This window comes from Gasterosteus aculeatus, chromosome 10 (genome assembly GCF_964276395.1).
Source record: "Gasterosteus aculeatus chromosome 10, fGasAcu3.hap1.1, whole genome shotgun sequence".
NCBI classification, from domain to species: Eukaryota; Metazoa; Chordata; class Actinopteri; order Perciformes; family Gasterosteidae; genus Gasterosteus; species Gasterosteus aculeatus.
Window position 1 is genome coordinate 5,298,955 of NC_135697.1, and position 14,791 is coordinate 5,313,745.

General features: G+C 46.6%; 1 protein-coding gene across 6 annotated transcripts in view; it reads left to right on the forward strand.

The window, feature by feature from the left end:
* epha10 (EPH receptor A10) overlaps positions 1–14,791 on the forward strand; it is a 111,655-nt gene that overhangs the window by 94,705 nt on the left and 2,159 nt on the right. For 2 of the 6 annotated variants that reach the window (XM_078081189.1, XM_040188340.2), the window contains 10 exons: positions 112–237; positions 2,760–2,815; positions 6,028–6,153; positions 6,884–7,069; positions 9,869–9,930; positions 10,441–10,557; positions 10,818–10,904; positions 11,512–11,664; positions 13,604–13,794; positions 13,882–14,049. In XM_078081189.1, coding sequence (XP_077937315.1) covers positions 112–237; positions 2,760–2,815; positions 6,028–6,153; positions 6,884–7,069; positions 9,869–9,930; positions 10,441–10,557; positions 10,818–10,904; positions 11,512–11,664; positions 13,604–13,794; positions 13,882–14,049 — 1,272 coding nt within the window. Of the gene's footprint in view, positions 1–111; positions 238–2,759; positions 2,816–6,027; positions 6,154–6,883; positions 7,070–9,868; positions 9,931–10,440; positions 10,558–10,817; positions 10,905–11,511; positions 11,665–13,603; positions 14,050–14,791 lie in introns of all 6 variants that reach the window. The other 4 variants (XM_078081188.1, XM_078081187.1, XM_040188344.2 and 1 more) reach the window with 2 other exon arrangements.

Sequence of the window (14,791 nt, forward strand, 5' to 3'; positions counted from 1 at the left end):
ATTAATCATCAATCCAAAAATGTGTTGCTTCAACATCTTTTTCAAGAACTGAACAGAAGAGCCAGAATTGACATCGGCCCCCCTCCCTCTCCCTTGTTTTTTTCCCAGCAGCGTCTGCTCGAGCTCCTCCAATGTAACTCCTGCTAGCGTGGTGCTGCTTTCGACCTCCTTCTCCACTCTTCCTCCTCCTCCTCCTCTTCTTTCTCCTCTTCCTCCCTTCACACAGCTGATGCCCAGGTACACTGGCATGCCTGCCCTCCCCTCTTCCCCACTCCACCCCAAACCCCCTCCCAACCGTCCCTCTGCTCTTTACATTTCCTCCCCGTTGTGTTTCCATTTCTTCTTTCTTTCTCAATCTTTCCTAATACCAAGGGAAGGATAATGGGCCAAACCCAGTCCTCCCTTTCCTTCCCTTTTTGCCAAGGTGTTCAGTTCCACATTTACATCCACATCTATCCTCAGTACTGTGCTCTACAGCAGAATGAGTCTTTTGGATCCGTACCCAAAAAGGCGCAGCCCTCCAGAAAGACCTGCTTTGCATCTGCTATTTCAATTCGCTCACATCTGTGACATTTCAAAAGGCAAAAATCAAGTCAGGCGACTTTTACTTCATGCAGCCCTGTCAATTATTTTTTTTCTTCCTTATTTCCTTTCACCAAGGCTTAGCTGCCTGCCTGTCTCCTCCTATCCTTCCTTCCATTAGGATTGTTCCCTTAAATCTACTATTTCTCCATTTCACGTAACTCATCTTTTGCCTCCTGCGTCTCGACCATCCATCCTTTCCATGAACTGCTTACTACCATCCCTTCCTTCAGTCCTCAGTCCTCCTCCACCTTGGGCTCTTGCATCTTGTTTCTCCTTTCGTCCTCATCCCGCCCACCCCCCTCCTCTCCCTAACCACTGTGCTCTCTTATCTATTTATTCGTGTCTCCTCTACCCCGTCTGGTATCGCCTGCCCTGAGGATCTGTGCTGCATGTGTCTGCTGGTGTGTTTTGACAGACAGGGTCCTGACCTTGTCTCAGACCCTGTTGCTGCACAGTCTGAGGGATGTGTCAGCCAATGCAAACACTCACATGCAACACCCGCCCCCTCCCCCCGCCACCACCACATACAACACACAATCCTTTGAGCGCAGGCGCTTGTGCGTACGTGTGCATAACCCATGTGCTTTTACCTGCATGCGCATACGTGTAGGGGACCAGGAGCACGCACGTGAATCTGTGAACTCCCTCTCGGCTGTGCACTGGGCTCCCTGGGCAGATATTATCGTTTTTCTCAAACACGCACGCACACTTAGACACAAGCACAGAGAACCTCACCCGTTGGACTCTGCCATGTACAAACCGTGCGCCGCAATGTCATCAATCACAGCTCATTTAGCAGACTGTCGTCTACAATCCCCGCAAACAATTATTCATGTTACGCTGCCACTTCCTCATATGATGCTGGCAATTATAAACACACGGGGGCATTTCAATATTGAATGGAAGTGAGGGGGGGCACATATTAAGAAGGGAGGTCTTGGGCATCATTTCCTACATTGTGGTGATTTTTAATGGCTCAATTAATGGTGGGAATGTCAGAAAACCCCAAATGTAATCATAAAGTGGAATGCAGTACGGTTCTCAGACATTAAATTATCTGGATTCACTTTGTTTTTAATGTCTGAGTCCGCACGCTTGTTGCCATTTTGCTTTTCTGTCTTTTGTATCATTTTGGGGAAGAGACGTTTTGAAATGTTTGTATCTATTCAATATATTGATTATTTTTTCCCATGAATTTATAAACCCATGGATTTCAATAGCTCACAATTATGAAAATGTATCCCAAATATCTGAAAATGGCAACATTTTGAACGAAAGTAATAATTATGAGAATAAAATAAAAGTTTCAAGAAAAAATACCTCATAATACAAGAAAAAATCACATAAAACGTTACATTTCTTTTAATGGTTTTGCAAATGCAAATCATATTACTGATACAGACAATCGTAGGCATTTCCAAATGTGGTAGGCTCATATTCCCATGGTCCCAACCATAAATCACACCCATGCAAACCCAACCTAAATCCTATCATAAACCTCTAGTGCAGGGGTCCCCAACCACCGGTCCGCGGACCACTCTGTACCGGGTCACAGCCCGTCGGGCGGTCCGTCCTCATCGACTACTGGCGCTTTTCGATTCCTCGGCTGCAACCCGCTTGTCTTGTTTTTCCATCCCCCTCTAATCCAAGTAAGCGTGGTGTCCGCTCATCGCTGGTTAATCTCAAACGGGGTGCGTTTTTTGTGGATTGTTTGCGAGCGTGCAATTAAGAGCCAAGTTCCCCTCTAAGCCGAAAAACCATCAGCAGTCAGATCATAGAAAGCTCTTTCCTCTTTAGACCCCATGTGGTGGTAAGGGATGGGAGATAACGGTGCACGTGCCTGTAGAAAGCACGTGTGTTTGTCTTTTTCATAAAACCTCCATCGGGGTGACAACAGCAGCGGCGAATCAATTCGCGGCCCATCGGTGTGTATCTGTGACTCGCTCGGTCAAATCAGGCAGGATTTGCACTTATTCCGCTGCACCGGGGGTCCCTCAGAATGCCTCTCCCATCTCCAGTGTCAATATCGTGTTCTCTCATCTCAGTGTTTTGTACATCCCATATAATCTGTTGCGTTGCGACATCAACAGCGTCTGATGCTTTTATTTGTTTGTGTGCCAACTGGGGGAACAAAAAAAACACTGTCTGACGCCTTTCTTTGTTTTCCTTTGCAGACAATGTGGCTACAGCAAAGCCTCTCAAGAGGGAGACGAGGAACTTTACTTCCAGTGTAAGTGACAGCGGTGATCACTCTATTACCGTATAACTCAGTGGATGTTTGTGTTCACATTTTGAGGACTGAAGGCGGGCGGGGGGGAGGTGGGGTGTGTAGAGCATCTGTCAATCGATTCCTTATATTCCACGTGACGGAATGAATCTCAACGCACACATTTGGTTGCATTACACATTGACTTTAAGGCATTAAGAAGCACCACAGCATTAATTCTTAATTCTGAGTGCATGCTTAGCCCACTCTGAGCCCGCACACACACACTCCATTAGGTTGTGTGTGTGTGCGGCACTTCGATGGGGAGAGATTGAAAGACGGGTTAAAGCTCCAGAACGAGGCCGGCAGCGGCAGAGACTGCGCCTCCAAAACAGACGTTAAATGTTGTTTTGTGTGTGTTTTTAAACTCTGCTCCCAATAGGCTTTTCTGTTTAACAGCGACAGAATGGAGGCAGTTTGACATCTCTCCTCCTGTTTGTGTGTGCGTGTGCGTGCCAATGCTGTGTGTGTTTGGGGAGGTGGGGGGGGGGGCTCATAGCGTGCTCATTTTTCGTTGTTTAATCTCCCAGCATGCTGGGCCCTCTGGAGAGGTTTGGAGCACTGTGCTTGATGAATAATGAGCCGGAGCCATGTGGTTGGGAATTAAATCTGCCCAAACAAAGACATGTCAATAGCTGATGAGCACGCAATACACACAGAGACATGCACACACACACACACACATGCATACAAATTCAATTTCATTTTTTTTCAAACAGACACACCGCTACCTTTTTGTTTTGTAGGACACTTACATAAATTGGCACAAAGACAGACGCTCTGTAAAGTCCACTTCCTGTTTGCCGACTCAGGAGTCCCTGCCATGCAGCGTGACAGCTAGTGGTGGTCCTGTAAGCAATGATTTAACAAAGACCCTTAAAAACTCAACCCTCGACCATATATTATATGTGTGTGTGTGTGTGTGTGTGTGTGTGTGAGCAGTGGAGGAGGAAGAAAGGGAAGAGGAGAGAGCCAAGGGCACAGTAACGGGGAGAGAGCCGCAGTACGGAGAACATCATAAGTGATAGCGCTCATAACGTTGTTTTATGTCCGAGTAGGTGACCTAGAAACATGGGAGAACGGATCAAGACTCATCCGCGCTCCAGATTAATAGACCACATTTATTTATCAGCCGGTTTGAATGGAGAAAGATGGCGAGGCATGATGGAGGCCTTCTGTGTAGAACGAAAATGTATGTGGACTGGAGACACTCTGTGGTCCACTGGAGATGACGCAGCCAAGTGTGAATATGCTTTAGTTTCCCCTCAATCGCTCATGACAGAGACACCGTTAACCCTGAAACTAATCAGCCACAGAGCCAATGAAGCGCGCGCGTGTGTGTGTGTGTCATTTGTGTATCTGAGCCATTGCTCATCTAAATGAGACATACACGTGTGTGTGTGTGTGTGTTTGTGTGTGTGTGTGTGTGTGTGTGTGTGGCCCCACAGCTGGTTGCGCTCTACAACAGTGTTTGTGAAACATTTGACAGAAAAGACTTTGATCCTTCACTCGGCCTTGAATAGAAAAGGTTTGATTTGCCCCATAGCTTTATTTGTGTGTGTCTGCGCTCAAACATACGAGTGTGTTTGTACTCGCCAGCAGACCTGCGTGTGTGAGTGTTGGATCAATACGTTGTTATGAGGCAGCCACTATATGCCTCAAGTCGATCCACCGCTGTAATCACATTTCGGCCCGGCTTTTGGGAAAATTACGAGCCCTTTTCTCGGAAGAATATCCTTAACATGCAGTAATCAGGGTCAAAGGTCATCTTATCGAGAACTGTAGTTCACTGGTGAATGGTTATTGGTCGATGTGCTGTCCAGTTTATTTTGTGGTGGTTAGTACAGTTTTCGGCACTTGATAAAGAAAACAAGAGGCGATCGGCGGAATCGGTGCTTTTGTTCTGTTGTAAACAGTCGCGGTCAATTTCCGTTACTTATTAGGACGTCTTACCAGATGTCACCTGATGGACGGAGGACAGAGTAGTGCTATCTTTGAAGATGTCTTGGCCAAACGCTCATTACTTTTTAGGGAGCCAAATACCAAACTGTCAAACCAACAAGCAAACAGCGAGCCTGCTGCCAGTGTCGTGGCACTTTCATCCTCTGCGTTTTACTTTCTACAAAGAACGTCCACATTTTTTGCCTGAAGAATATATTGTTTGTGTGTGAGCCTGTTATTTTGCATGTGTGTGTGTGTGTGTGTTTAGTGAGATAACATTTTGAAGCAAGCAGGAACAGACAAAAAGAGGAGCCCTGTGATCTGACTAAAGCTGCATGGAGGAAACCCAAAGTCAGACTTGAGCGCTGGAAGCCTTTCATCAGGGTTTTTCTCTCCCTCTGGAGATGTGCAAGGTCAAAACTTACAGAAACAGAGAATTAGGCAAGTTGCGAAAACATAAACACAAGCATTTTGTATGCATCAAATAACAAGTCGACCAAAAATCCGCCACGAGCAAAGCATTTTAAATATTTTGCTATGCTGTGTATAACCACGGATAAACTGAGATGTTTAAAGGAAGCCTGCACGTGATTTGACACGCAGAAAACGATCAGAAGTCAATGGTAACCCCGAGCTGTCGATCCCAGTCCCTGGATAAAAAGAGCATGGACTTGTTTTCCTCGACAACATTTTGGGTCTTATGTTCAATAATCAGAGAGAAATGCTTTGTTCGCGGACACAGTGATGCCAATTTGTTCACCGACTGCAGCCTCAATAAAGCAGAAAGCAATGCGGCCATGAGAAATGCTTTGTGTTGAGCAAGCGGCTTCGCCATGGTAACAGACGTCTGTTGCTCAGCCATCCATATTTATTTCCTCATGCACAGTTTAATGGTATCTCAGTCCGAGTGTGGCTCCTTCTATCTGTTTTGTGCATCATTGGGACGTTTCTCCAATGGGACCAGCGCTGACTTTCATCTTTTGATGCATTTCTTTGTTGCAGACAAGCGTGTGGAGCGCACATTAGGGGTTGCTGTCTTGTCGATGTCTTGCCCCACCACTCTATGACTCTTAATCCCCTTCGCCCCTGATTGCACTGTGATCTTTGCTGCATGAACGGACCACGTCTCTTTAGGCACAGATGTCACAGTTCACAGCAGAGTTCTGTTTGGCCCGACCCGATTGAGTCTAACCTGGTTACCCGGAATGCCTTATAATGCATGTTTGTGTGTGCAGTTAAGATCCCCACCCGAAGGACCTACATCGACCCGGAGACCTGCGATGACCTGCTGCAGGCCGTGCACGCCTTCGCCAAAGAGCTGGACAACTCCAGCATTAAGATAGAGAGAATAGTGCACACAGGTAAGCGATTGTACTTCACATGGTAACAACGCACAATTGTTGCACATTTCAGCTCTTTGTTAGACCCTGTTTTGGACTTGAGAAAGAGCGGCACAGAAGCCATTTCACTCCGGTTTAACTGGCGGAGTAGAGCTACTTGAGATTAGAAAAATGATCTTGTGTAACCTGGCAAAGTGTTCCGTTGAATTTACAGCAGGACGTGAACACCACAATGGCTGTAAAGGGTATTGGTGCTCCTTTTCTTTAACGGAAGCAAAATCATTTTAAGCAATTCTACTGTGAAATATGGAAGGGCAAAGGCAGAGAGCAGAGTGAAGGCCATCGACAGCTGCAGTTCACTTCAACTCGACCTGCCTTGAGACAAATTGGAGAAACCAATTCAGCTCTTTCCGAATCAAGCTCCATTTTTTGCCTCGGCCGCACTTGATGTCCCACTGTTTCACCTGCACCCGGACCCCCATCTTTGATCTCCCTTTGATCCCAATTCATGTCCCATTCCGGTTATAGTGTCTGTTCATTCATCCCTCTTGTATTTCTCCATCTGATTCTGCTCCAACTTGACCCCCGAACCACCCGTTCTCCCTTTCCTTTAATCTTTGCACAGGTATTACTCCATAGCATCACGGTGACTTGCAATGCTGTGCCATATTCCTTCCCCTTCTCTCTCTCATTGGTTTCTCATCAATCACTAGAGGGATGCTGACCCCTGTCTGTCCGTTCCCCCCTACAGGCGACTTCGGGGAAGTATGCCGCGGCTGCCTGAAGCTCCCCAGTAAGAGAGAGCTACCGGTGGCCATAAAGACATTACGGGCCGGCTGCTCCGAAAAACAGCGGCGCTCTTTTCTCAGCGAGGCCGGCATCCTGGGGCAGTTCGACCACGGCAACATTATCCGGCTGGAAGGCGTCATCACAACCGGTAAGGAGGCCGGTGACGCAGATCGAGCAGAAAGCGAAAGGCAGTTTGGTGAGGAAGGAAAGCGGGTGAGGATGAAAAGAAGCACAGAAGGAGACAAATCCCAGGTAGCCGAGGATCGGAGGAGGAATGGGATGGTTTGACCACTTCCGCTGTCATAAAGGGGGTTCATCACCTCCATTAGTGAGGAGGAAGGGGGGGGGAAAAAGAAGTCAGGCTGTAGGGAAGCAGAACGGGAACCATGTCAGTATCACTGGAGGCGAAAGGATCAGGAAGAACACTGCGGTCCACTTCAATATCACACGCGTGGAGGGTCAGCGCTCACAGCAGAGAGGGAGGATGGAAAAGAAGAAACGGGTTGAATAGCAGAGAGAAGGGATTTCCGTTCGCATCCGAGCCACATCGAGGACCGTTTTTGACTGACATGTAGCAATTGAGGTCCTAGAGTGAAAAACAGGACGGAGAAGAATTAGGACGGAGGGGAAAAGAAAAACGTTAGAGGAGGAGAGGGAGGGACAGGGAGACGAGGCACAGGTTAATGGGAATGGCAGGTGAAGGGGGAAGAAGTTTCTGTTACTGCCGCAGTGGCGTGCGTGTGTGTGTGCGTGTGTGTGTGCGTGTGTGTGTGCGTGTGTGTGTGTGTGTGTGTGTGTGTGTGCGCGTGTGTGGCACGGTGCCCAAACACACTCTGTGCTCAGTAGGATGGCAGCAGATGTGCAGGCTACAGTAATTGGTGCTGGAGGCCCAGCGGGGCACTGAGATCCTCTCCAATCTCTTCCACTATCACGTGCGCAAACACTCACATATGTACATATGTACGGACACACACACAGTAATTTATAGACAAGTCACGTGCATGCTCCCTCACACACATAGAGAGGCCGTCCTGTATGCTCACTTTCTCTCTCACTATCAGTCACACACCTGATTGCTTCTCTCTTGGCATGAGATCACACGTGCATGCAGATAAACAGCACACACACACCGCATACTGTTAGAGTACAAACCACCTGCTTTACATCACTTACCCCCCCCTGCCTCCCCTCCGCCCTCGTCGTTCTCAATCAGCCCTCTTCCATCTCCTCCACCACGTCGCGCCCTCCTGCAGGCAGCCTCCTAACGCATGTTCTCATCCTCTCACCGTAAGGCCACGTGAATCATCACTCAGAATTTTGGGGGACAGTTTTGTTTTCTCTAAAATCATTCAAAGCTTACTATTGCACAGTATTAATTGGTTAATATTTGAACAAATATGGATAGTGAGTGCTAAAGACAACCGTCCGGCGTACGTTTTACACAGCAGGTGTTTTGCTTTAAAAGGTAAAACTACCAATAGCACAATTTAGAAATGAGAACTGTCCAGCTTCAAAAATCCCATTTGCAGCTCTTTATAGTTCAGATCATTATCAAGTGACATGATGTAAGTTCAGATAAAATGCCCTTTTAAATAGATCAAAATTGTAAATAATAACAGTAGTAAAGCTAATGTACCAAATGACTTTCCACCACTGATTTTATGATATAGCAATAAGGTGATTTGATACCTTCCAGGAGTATTTTAACATCTCAGGGAGCAAACTGCTCTTACTCTCAACCGTCGGTGGGAGAATCTAGCGAGCTGTTAATCCGATCCAATGCGGCTGCTACTTCGGCGCGTGACGGTGAAGATCAGAGTCCACTAGGTCGCTTTGTGAAGTATGATTGGCTGTGACGAGGTTTGTCCTCTTTCAGGATGTGGCGATATTTTCTCCTCCAGGGGATATTTCAATTTCCTTCAGCTCCTCCGACAGGCTGACGGAGCGCGTACCAGACGTAGTTTTGCCACTCGCTGTTTGAAGCAGAGGAGTAAAGTGTTTGCTTTTCAATCCGTCTTCAGATTCTGACTTACGAGCGCGTTAGACGCAATTTGTACGCCGAAGCAGAAAGCATTTTTTCCCCCGACTCCCCCGCTCTGTCAGACAATCAATTTCCCCCCCTCTGCATTTCTGTTAAACATCTGAAACACAACGCTTTTTTAGCAGGAGATCACCTGACAAAAGCTATATAATTATTTCCAGTAGCTCCTTCTATCTGTCATCCTGAGCAACACACCCACACACGGTTGAACCCTCTGCATCGCATTAGTGACGGGATTGGCTGCCGTATCCGTGTCTCTGTGCCGACCCACAGTGCTGCGGCTGGTAACCTTTTCCAAATGGCTTCCTGAGAGCCCGCTGATCTGGCAAACCATCAATTGTGGACGTCCTAATGCCAAGTCGTGATTTTTTTGTAATGTGCCCTCCATAAACTGCCGGGACTGATTGCTTATCGTATATCATTCTCAGCGCTGTACGGACCCATAAAGGTTTATTTTACTCTCTCTAGCTCCCTGAATCCACTCCCCCTTTCTCTGTGTTTTCCGCTGCACTCCGACAGCTGCAGTCTCATTTTCCTCTTCTGTGCACTTCATAGCACTGCTGGATCTCTGCCATCTGTGCCTGGCCCCAGTGTGTATGCATGTATCGGCTGTGGTTGCACGGAATGTGTGCGAGTGAGTGTCTGAGGGTTGTTAAACTTTCTGAGACAGGCAGGGCATCACACTGGTGCTTCTGGCTTCACCACAGTTCACTGGGTGAAGAATTGCTTTGCACAATGGCTTCCGTGCTGCCAAGTGGACTAGACTTACTTTATTCTCCCCCCCCCCACACCTCCTTCCCTGGTTCTCCACGTCTCTACTACCTTCTCACTTTACTCCCCCCGCCCTTGATTCTCTCCGCTTTACCTCGATTTCACCTATTAATCTGCCCTCCTGTCTTCCTCCAGGTAACACCATGATGATCATCGTGGAGAGCATGTCAAACGGGGCCTTAGATTCCTTCCTCAGGGTAGGTTTTGTGTGATTAAATGCACATATGCAGACGTGTTTGCTCTTTGTCTAATAACAGCGTTAAGCCCCGTCATTATCGGCCGTTTCACAAACAAGGGCTTTTGCTCTAATGATCCTATATGCACTATTATTATAATGCAGTCCTGGGGCAGCAGTACTTGGGCTTATTGCAGTAATAAGGAAATGTACCATAATTAACGACACAAATGGAGTGATTCTGCTGTAAGCCTCTGTAAACTGTTATTGTGCCCCTCTGCTCTGTGAACCACTGCGGCGTGGTTTATAATGATATGAATTAATAGCCTGTTTGTTTTTATTGTCCATATAAAGGGATTTAACCCAGCGAGCACATCATTGTAGTGTAGTAGCAGATGTGCGGTTCTTTTCAGGATCGTTGTATACACAGTGTTTCCTCTCTTCCTCTGTCCTTCCTTTTCCGTTCACTTCCTTCCTGTCGCCTTTCTCTCTTTTCCGTCTCCTCTCTCACGTTTGTCACACATAACCTCAGAAACACGAAGGCCAGTTAAGCGTAATGCAGCTGATGGATATGCTGACCGGTGTGGCCTCGGGGATGAAGTACCTCACCGATATGGGCTTCATCCACAAACGGCTGGCCGCACACAAGGTAAGGGAGCAGGGGGGAGGAGATGGGGGGGGGGGGGGGGGGGAGGTTGAGCATACAATTCATCTGGGTCTGACAAGGTCTTTGACAATCGCTTGGCTGTAGGTTTTATTTACCAGACAAGACAATACTGTTGAAAATCACTTCCCTGATGGGACTGCAAACGCAGGGGTGACGTTGCAGAAAGACGAAGCACAGCAGAATTTGTCATAAACATTCAATTGTCCACTGAAATTGTTTCCCCTCCAAATGTTACCAATCAGGTGCTGGTTAACTCTAACCTGGGCTGCAAGGTGTCCGGCTTCAGACCTCTTCAGGAGGACAAGATAGAGACCATCTACACCTCGCAGGTGAGAACACACTGTTATAAACACAATTATAATGGGCCATGATCAGCTAGTATGAAGGATCATAGAGGGACGGTTAAAATGAATGACGATCAGAATACAATGCATTACAACCAGCAATAAGAAGGTATTATGACATTGGACCTAATGAGTCAAATTAGGAAATGCTTTAGAATTTGCTATGGCTATTGTTAATTATGTTGAGTATTAGGGATATTCATGAGTGCCTTTAATTGGGACCATACCGTAAATCATAAATGGTATTTTAAGTATGTAAAGTGATACCAAAAACATGGAAAAAACTTTTTAGATTCAGTTTTTTTTCTAATTAATGACCATCAGAGTGGCACGAAGCCTCACGTTCACATATATTACCAGGCAGTGTTGATATTTTTAATGAGACTATGCGACTGGCCAGGTTCAGTTCATACGATTAAGCTCTCAGGAACCAGAATATATATCTTTAGCTGCTTTATTTCCCTGAATACTTTTTGGTTCCACTCGAGGTGAACCCATTCTTTTGATCTGCTGAAAAAGCTTCTCAAAGAATATTAAAGCTTAACTGCTACGAACTCTGCACACCCGTTCACCGGCTGCTCTCCTGCTGCAGCACGGAGGGAAGAGCGTGGTGCTGTGGACCGCTCCAGAGGCCATCCAGTACCACCGCTTCTCCTCGGCCTCAGATGTCTGGAGCTTCGGCATTGTCATGTGGGAGGTCATGTCCTATGGAGAGAGACCCTACTGGGATATGGGCAACCAGGACGTGAGTGTGTGTGTGTGTGGGCGTCTGTGAGGGGAAAAGCTTAGAGATAGGAGGGTGCTTTTCCATTAGTCTCCCCAGTCATGTCCTTTATATTCTCCCCTCCCTTCCTTTTTTATAGAATATCTGCACTTTAAGTCTCCCTCCCTCTTTCGCCCCCCTCTATCAATGAACTCCGTATTCATGCCCAGCTTGGATCTTATTAAAAGTAGGCCAAGAAGCCACAGTGCCTCCGAAAGCTTTCGCCGAGCCGAGTCCCCCTCTTTTAAGTCCGCATCAGCTCCATGACCAATCCTGTTTTCTCTTAAGGACGCATTGAACCCCTTCTAGTGCCCCCCCGCCTCTCCCAGAATGCCATCCTGGGGTTAAAACTCTTCTGGAAAGAAATCTTCATTCAAGTAAATCTAAAGGGTTGAGGAGATCGACCCTGTCGATCGTCAGTAGAAACCGACACAATGGTGCCCGTTTTTGTCCTTCTCAAAACAAAAAGGTGTTTTTTATTTGACTTTGTGCTTTTAAAGTGTGTGATGAAAGTCTGCTAAAGAGGCAAGACAGAAGATTATTCTTTGAGACTATTTTTCTTGTTAAGCCAACAACACACGGGGCAGCAAAAGGATGATTCTTAAGGGTAATTATGCTAATGGCCTCTCAAATTACTGGCATCACAAATGAATGCCTCTTCTTTATGCAGAGAAGAGCATAGTTCAAAATCAGCGGATTATTAGCATGTTTCTTTTTTGGGGTTCAAATTTGATACGCATGAGTTATTCAGCCGGCGGAAGAATGTTTTGTTTTTTTCCCCCCTGGTGCCGTTTCCCCCGAGCAGAAACTTTCCCCTCAGCCGGTTCATATTATCAAACTTCCCAATTGTGAGGCCAAAGGTCAGGATTGTGGAGCGCCGGGGATATTAATCCACTTTAAACTGATACATTATATCATAACGGAATTGTTGCTGGTGGTCCACCTGTGATCCGCGGTGCCCTTTACCTCCCCGTTTTGATTAAATGGAAAATGTCAAATGGTGAAAATCCTTTTATGAACGCTCTTTAGTGCGATGGGAGCTTAAGGGGCCGAGGGGACGGCGGAGTGAGCTGCCGCTTGGTAGAGAGAAGAAAGAGTGTTTCAGGAAATAATGCCGCTGATGGATGTCATTTCTGTTATTGTGCTCCAACTATTTCCTCCTTTCAGGAGATTGTATCTCTTGGAGTGGTGCAGGAGGAGGACGCACTGTGGGCCCCTGCGTACCCTGGGAGGACATCTCCTGCGAGGTGTCTCTCTGAATGGGTTTTGAGTGGAGACAACATTGGTTTGATGGAGGAGCGAGCGCCATTCAGGATGCTCTGCTGCTGGGAGACAGTGAGGTCTCACAGGGTTGGATTTAAAAAACGCTGAGCTGAGATGACCCATTGTGTCCCAAATCCCATAATTTGTTTTGTCTCTAATTTATCTTGTGGTTTTTATTCCACAGACAAACAACAAATTCCACTATAAGAAATTCAAATATTTGACTAAAATGCTCCGCTGATGGCAGCACAACTATTGTAATACCCAATCAAATATCCTGTGAAGCGCCCCTGAGACATTGAATATCCTGTGGCGTGACCTTTCAATCCGCAGACGGCCTCTGGCCGGGATCCTTTCTTCTCTCTCCCATAATCGCTTCACCACTCACTATACGGTTCTAGTGTTTGAGTTTTGAGTGGAGACATCGCTGAATACGTGTAGTTTGGGTTAGCAGTATCTTTCTGTGAAATTCTGCAGTTGGTGCTCGCCTCACAAGGTGACCTTACAGGATGCTGCTAGCTAAACAAGCTATGCAATGGAACATTATAGGTGGCGTTTTTAGTTACCAGGGAAAACAAGAGCTTTTCTTCTCTTATTTATCCAAGCAGGTTCTGTTCTGTTCTGTGGCGGATTCTTTCTAACCCCATACATCCCGTAGGTGATTAAGGCCATCGAGGACGGCTTCAGGCTGCCGGCTCCCGTCAACTGCCCTCCACATCTCCACCAGCTGATGCTGGACTGTTGGCAGAAGGAGAGGACGGAGAGGCCCAGCTTCAGCCAGATCCACTCGGCCCTCAGCAAGAGCATTCGCTCCCCCGATGGCATCGGTTCCTCCACGCTGGCCCGCAGGTACGGCCCGGTAGCGCGTGGGCTCAGCAAATGGACGGTGGAGCGTGCGGTAGTTCCAACAGATTCCCCCTGCTTCTTGTCCTGCAGAACCCTGCAGAGTTCATCCATTACCATAGCAGAGAGGCCTCTGCCCTCCTTCCCGTCCTTCAACTCGGTGGGAGAGTGGCTGGACGCAGTCGACATGGGCCGATACAAGGACAACTTCACTGCTGCAGGCTACTGCTACTTGGAGTCTGTGGCCCGGATGACTGTACAGTAAGTGGCTTTACATAACTACGTGACCTTTCGTTTCCTGGTCCAGAGACGGTGGCTTAGTAAGATAATTAAAGGAACAGAATATTTTAACAAGCTGAATTTACTGCTCTTTGTGTTATGTAATGCACGGTGTTAGAGTGTAACTGGCATCACAAGACGTCACCGTGGCCTTCGGGGAAGTATAATGGGCTTTCTTACTCGACAAGAATTAAAGGAGAAACCAGTAGGCATAATTATCTTATCTTATTAAAATGAAGCCAAGAAGACCTTTTTTTTTTGGCTTTTGCCGAGCCGACGTCTTCATCTTTAAATCTGCGTCGGCTCCTTGACCAATCCGGTTTCTCTTGGGAGAAGAAAATCATTTATTGCAACCCTAAAATAGGGTGAATAAACTGTATAATTATTTAATGCATATTCGCACAGGACTGCACCAGCTTTTTATACTGAAGATAATAAATAAGATTGTTGAATAATATAAATGTATTTATATTATGTATTCATATTTATGTATGTTCACAAAGACCTCTTGTTTGGTAAAAGCCAAGACGTCTCTCATGGTGCATAATACAGCACACATGGCAACAGAAGGGTGAATGTTGAGGAATCTTCATTTGTTTTTTGTTGGTGATGTTTGATATTATTGAGAAATACTTTGGAACAAAGTACAGATGCATATTTGTCTTTATGCTCATGGAGTCCCTCACCAATGACATCATTACCAATATTCCTCTTACTTCTTTTC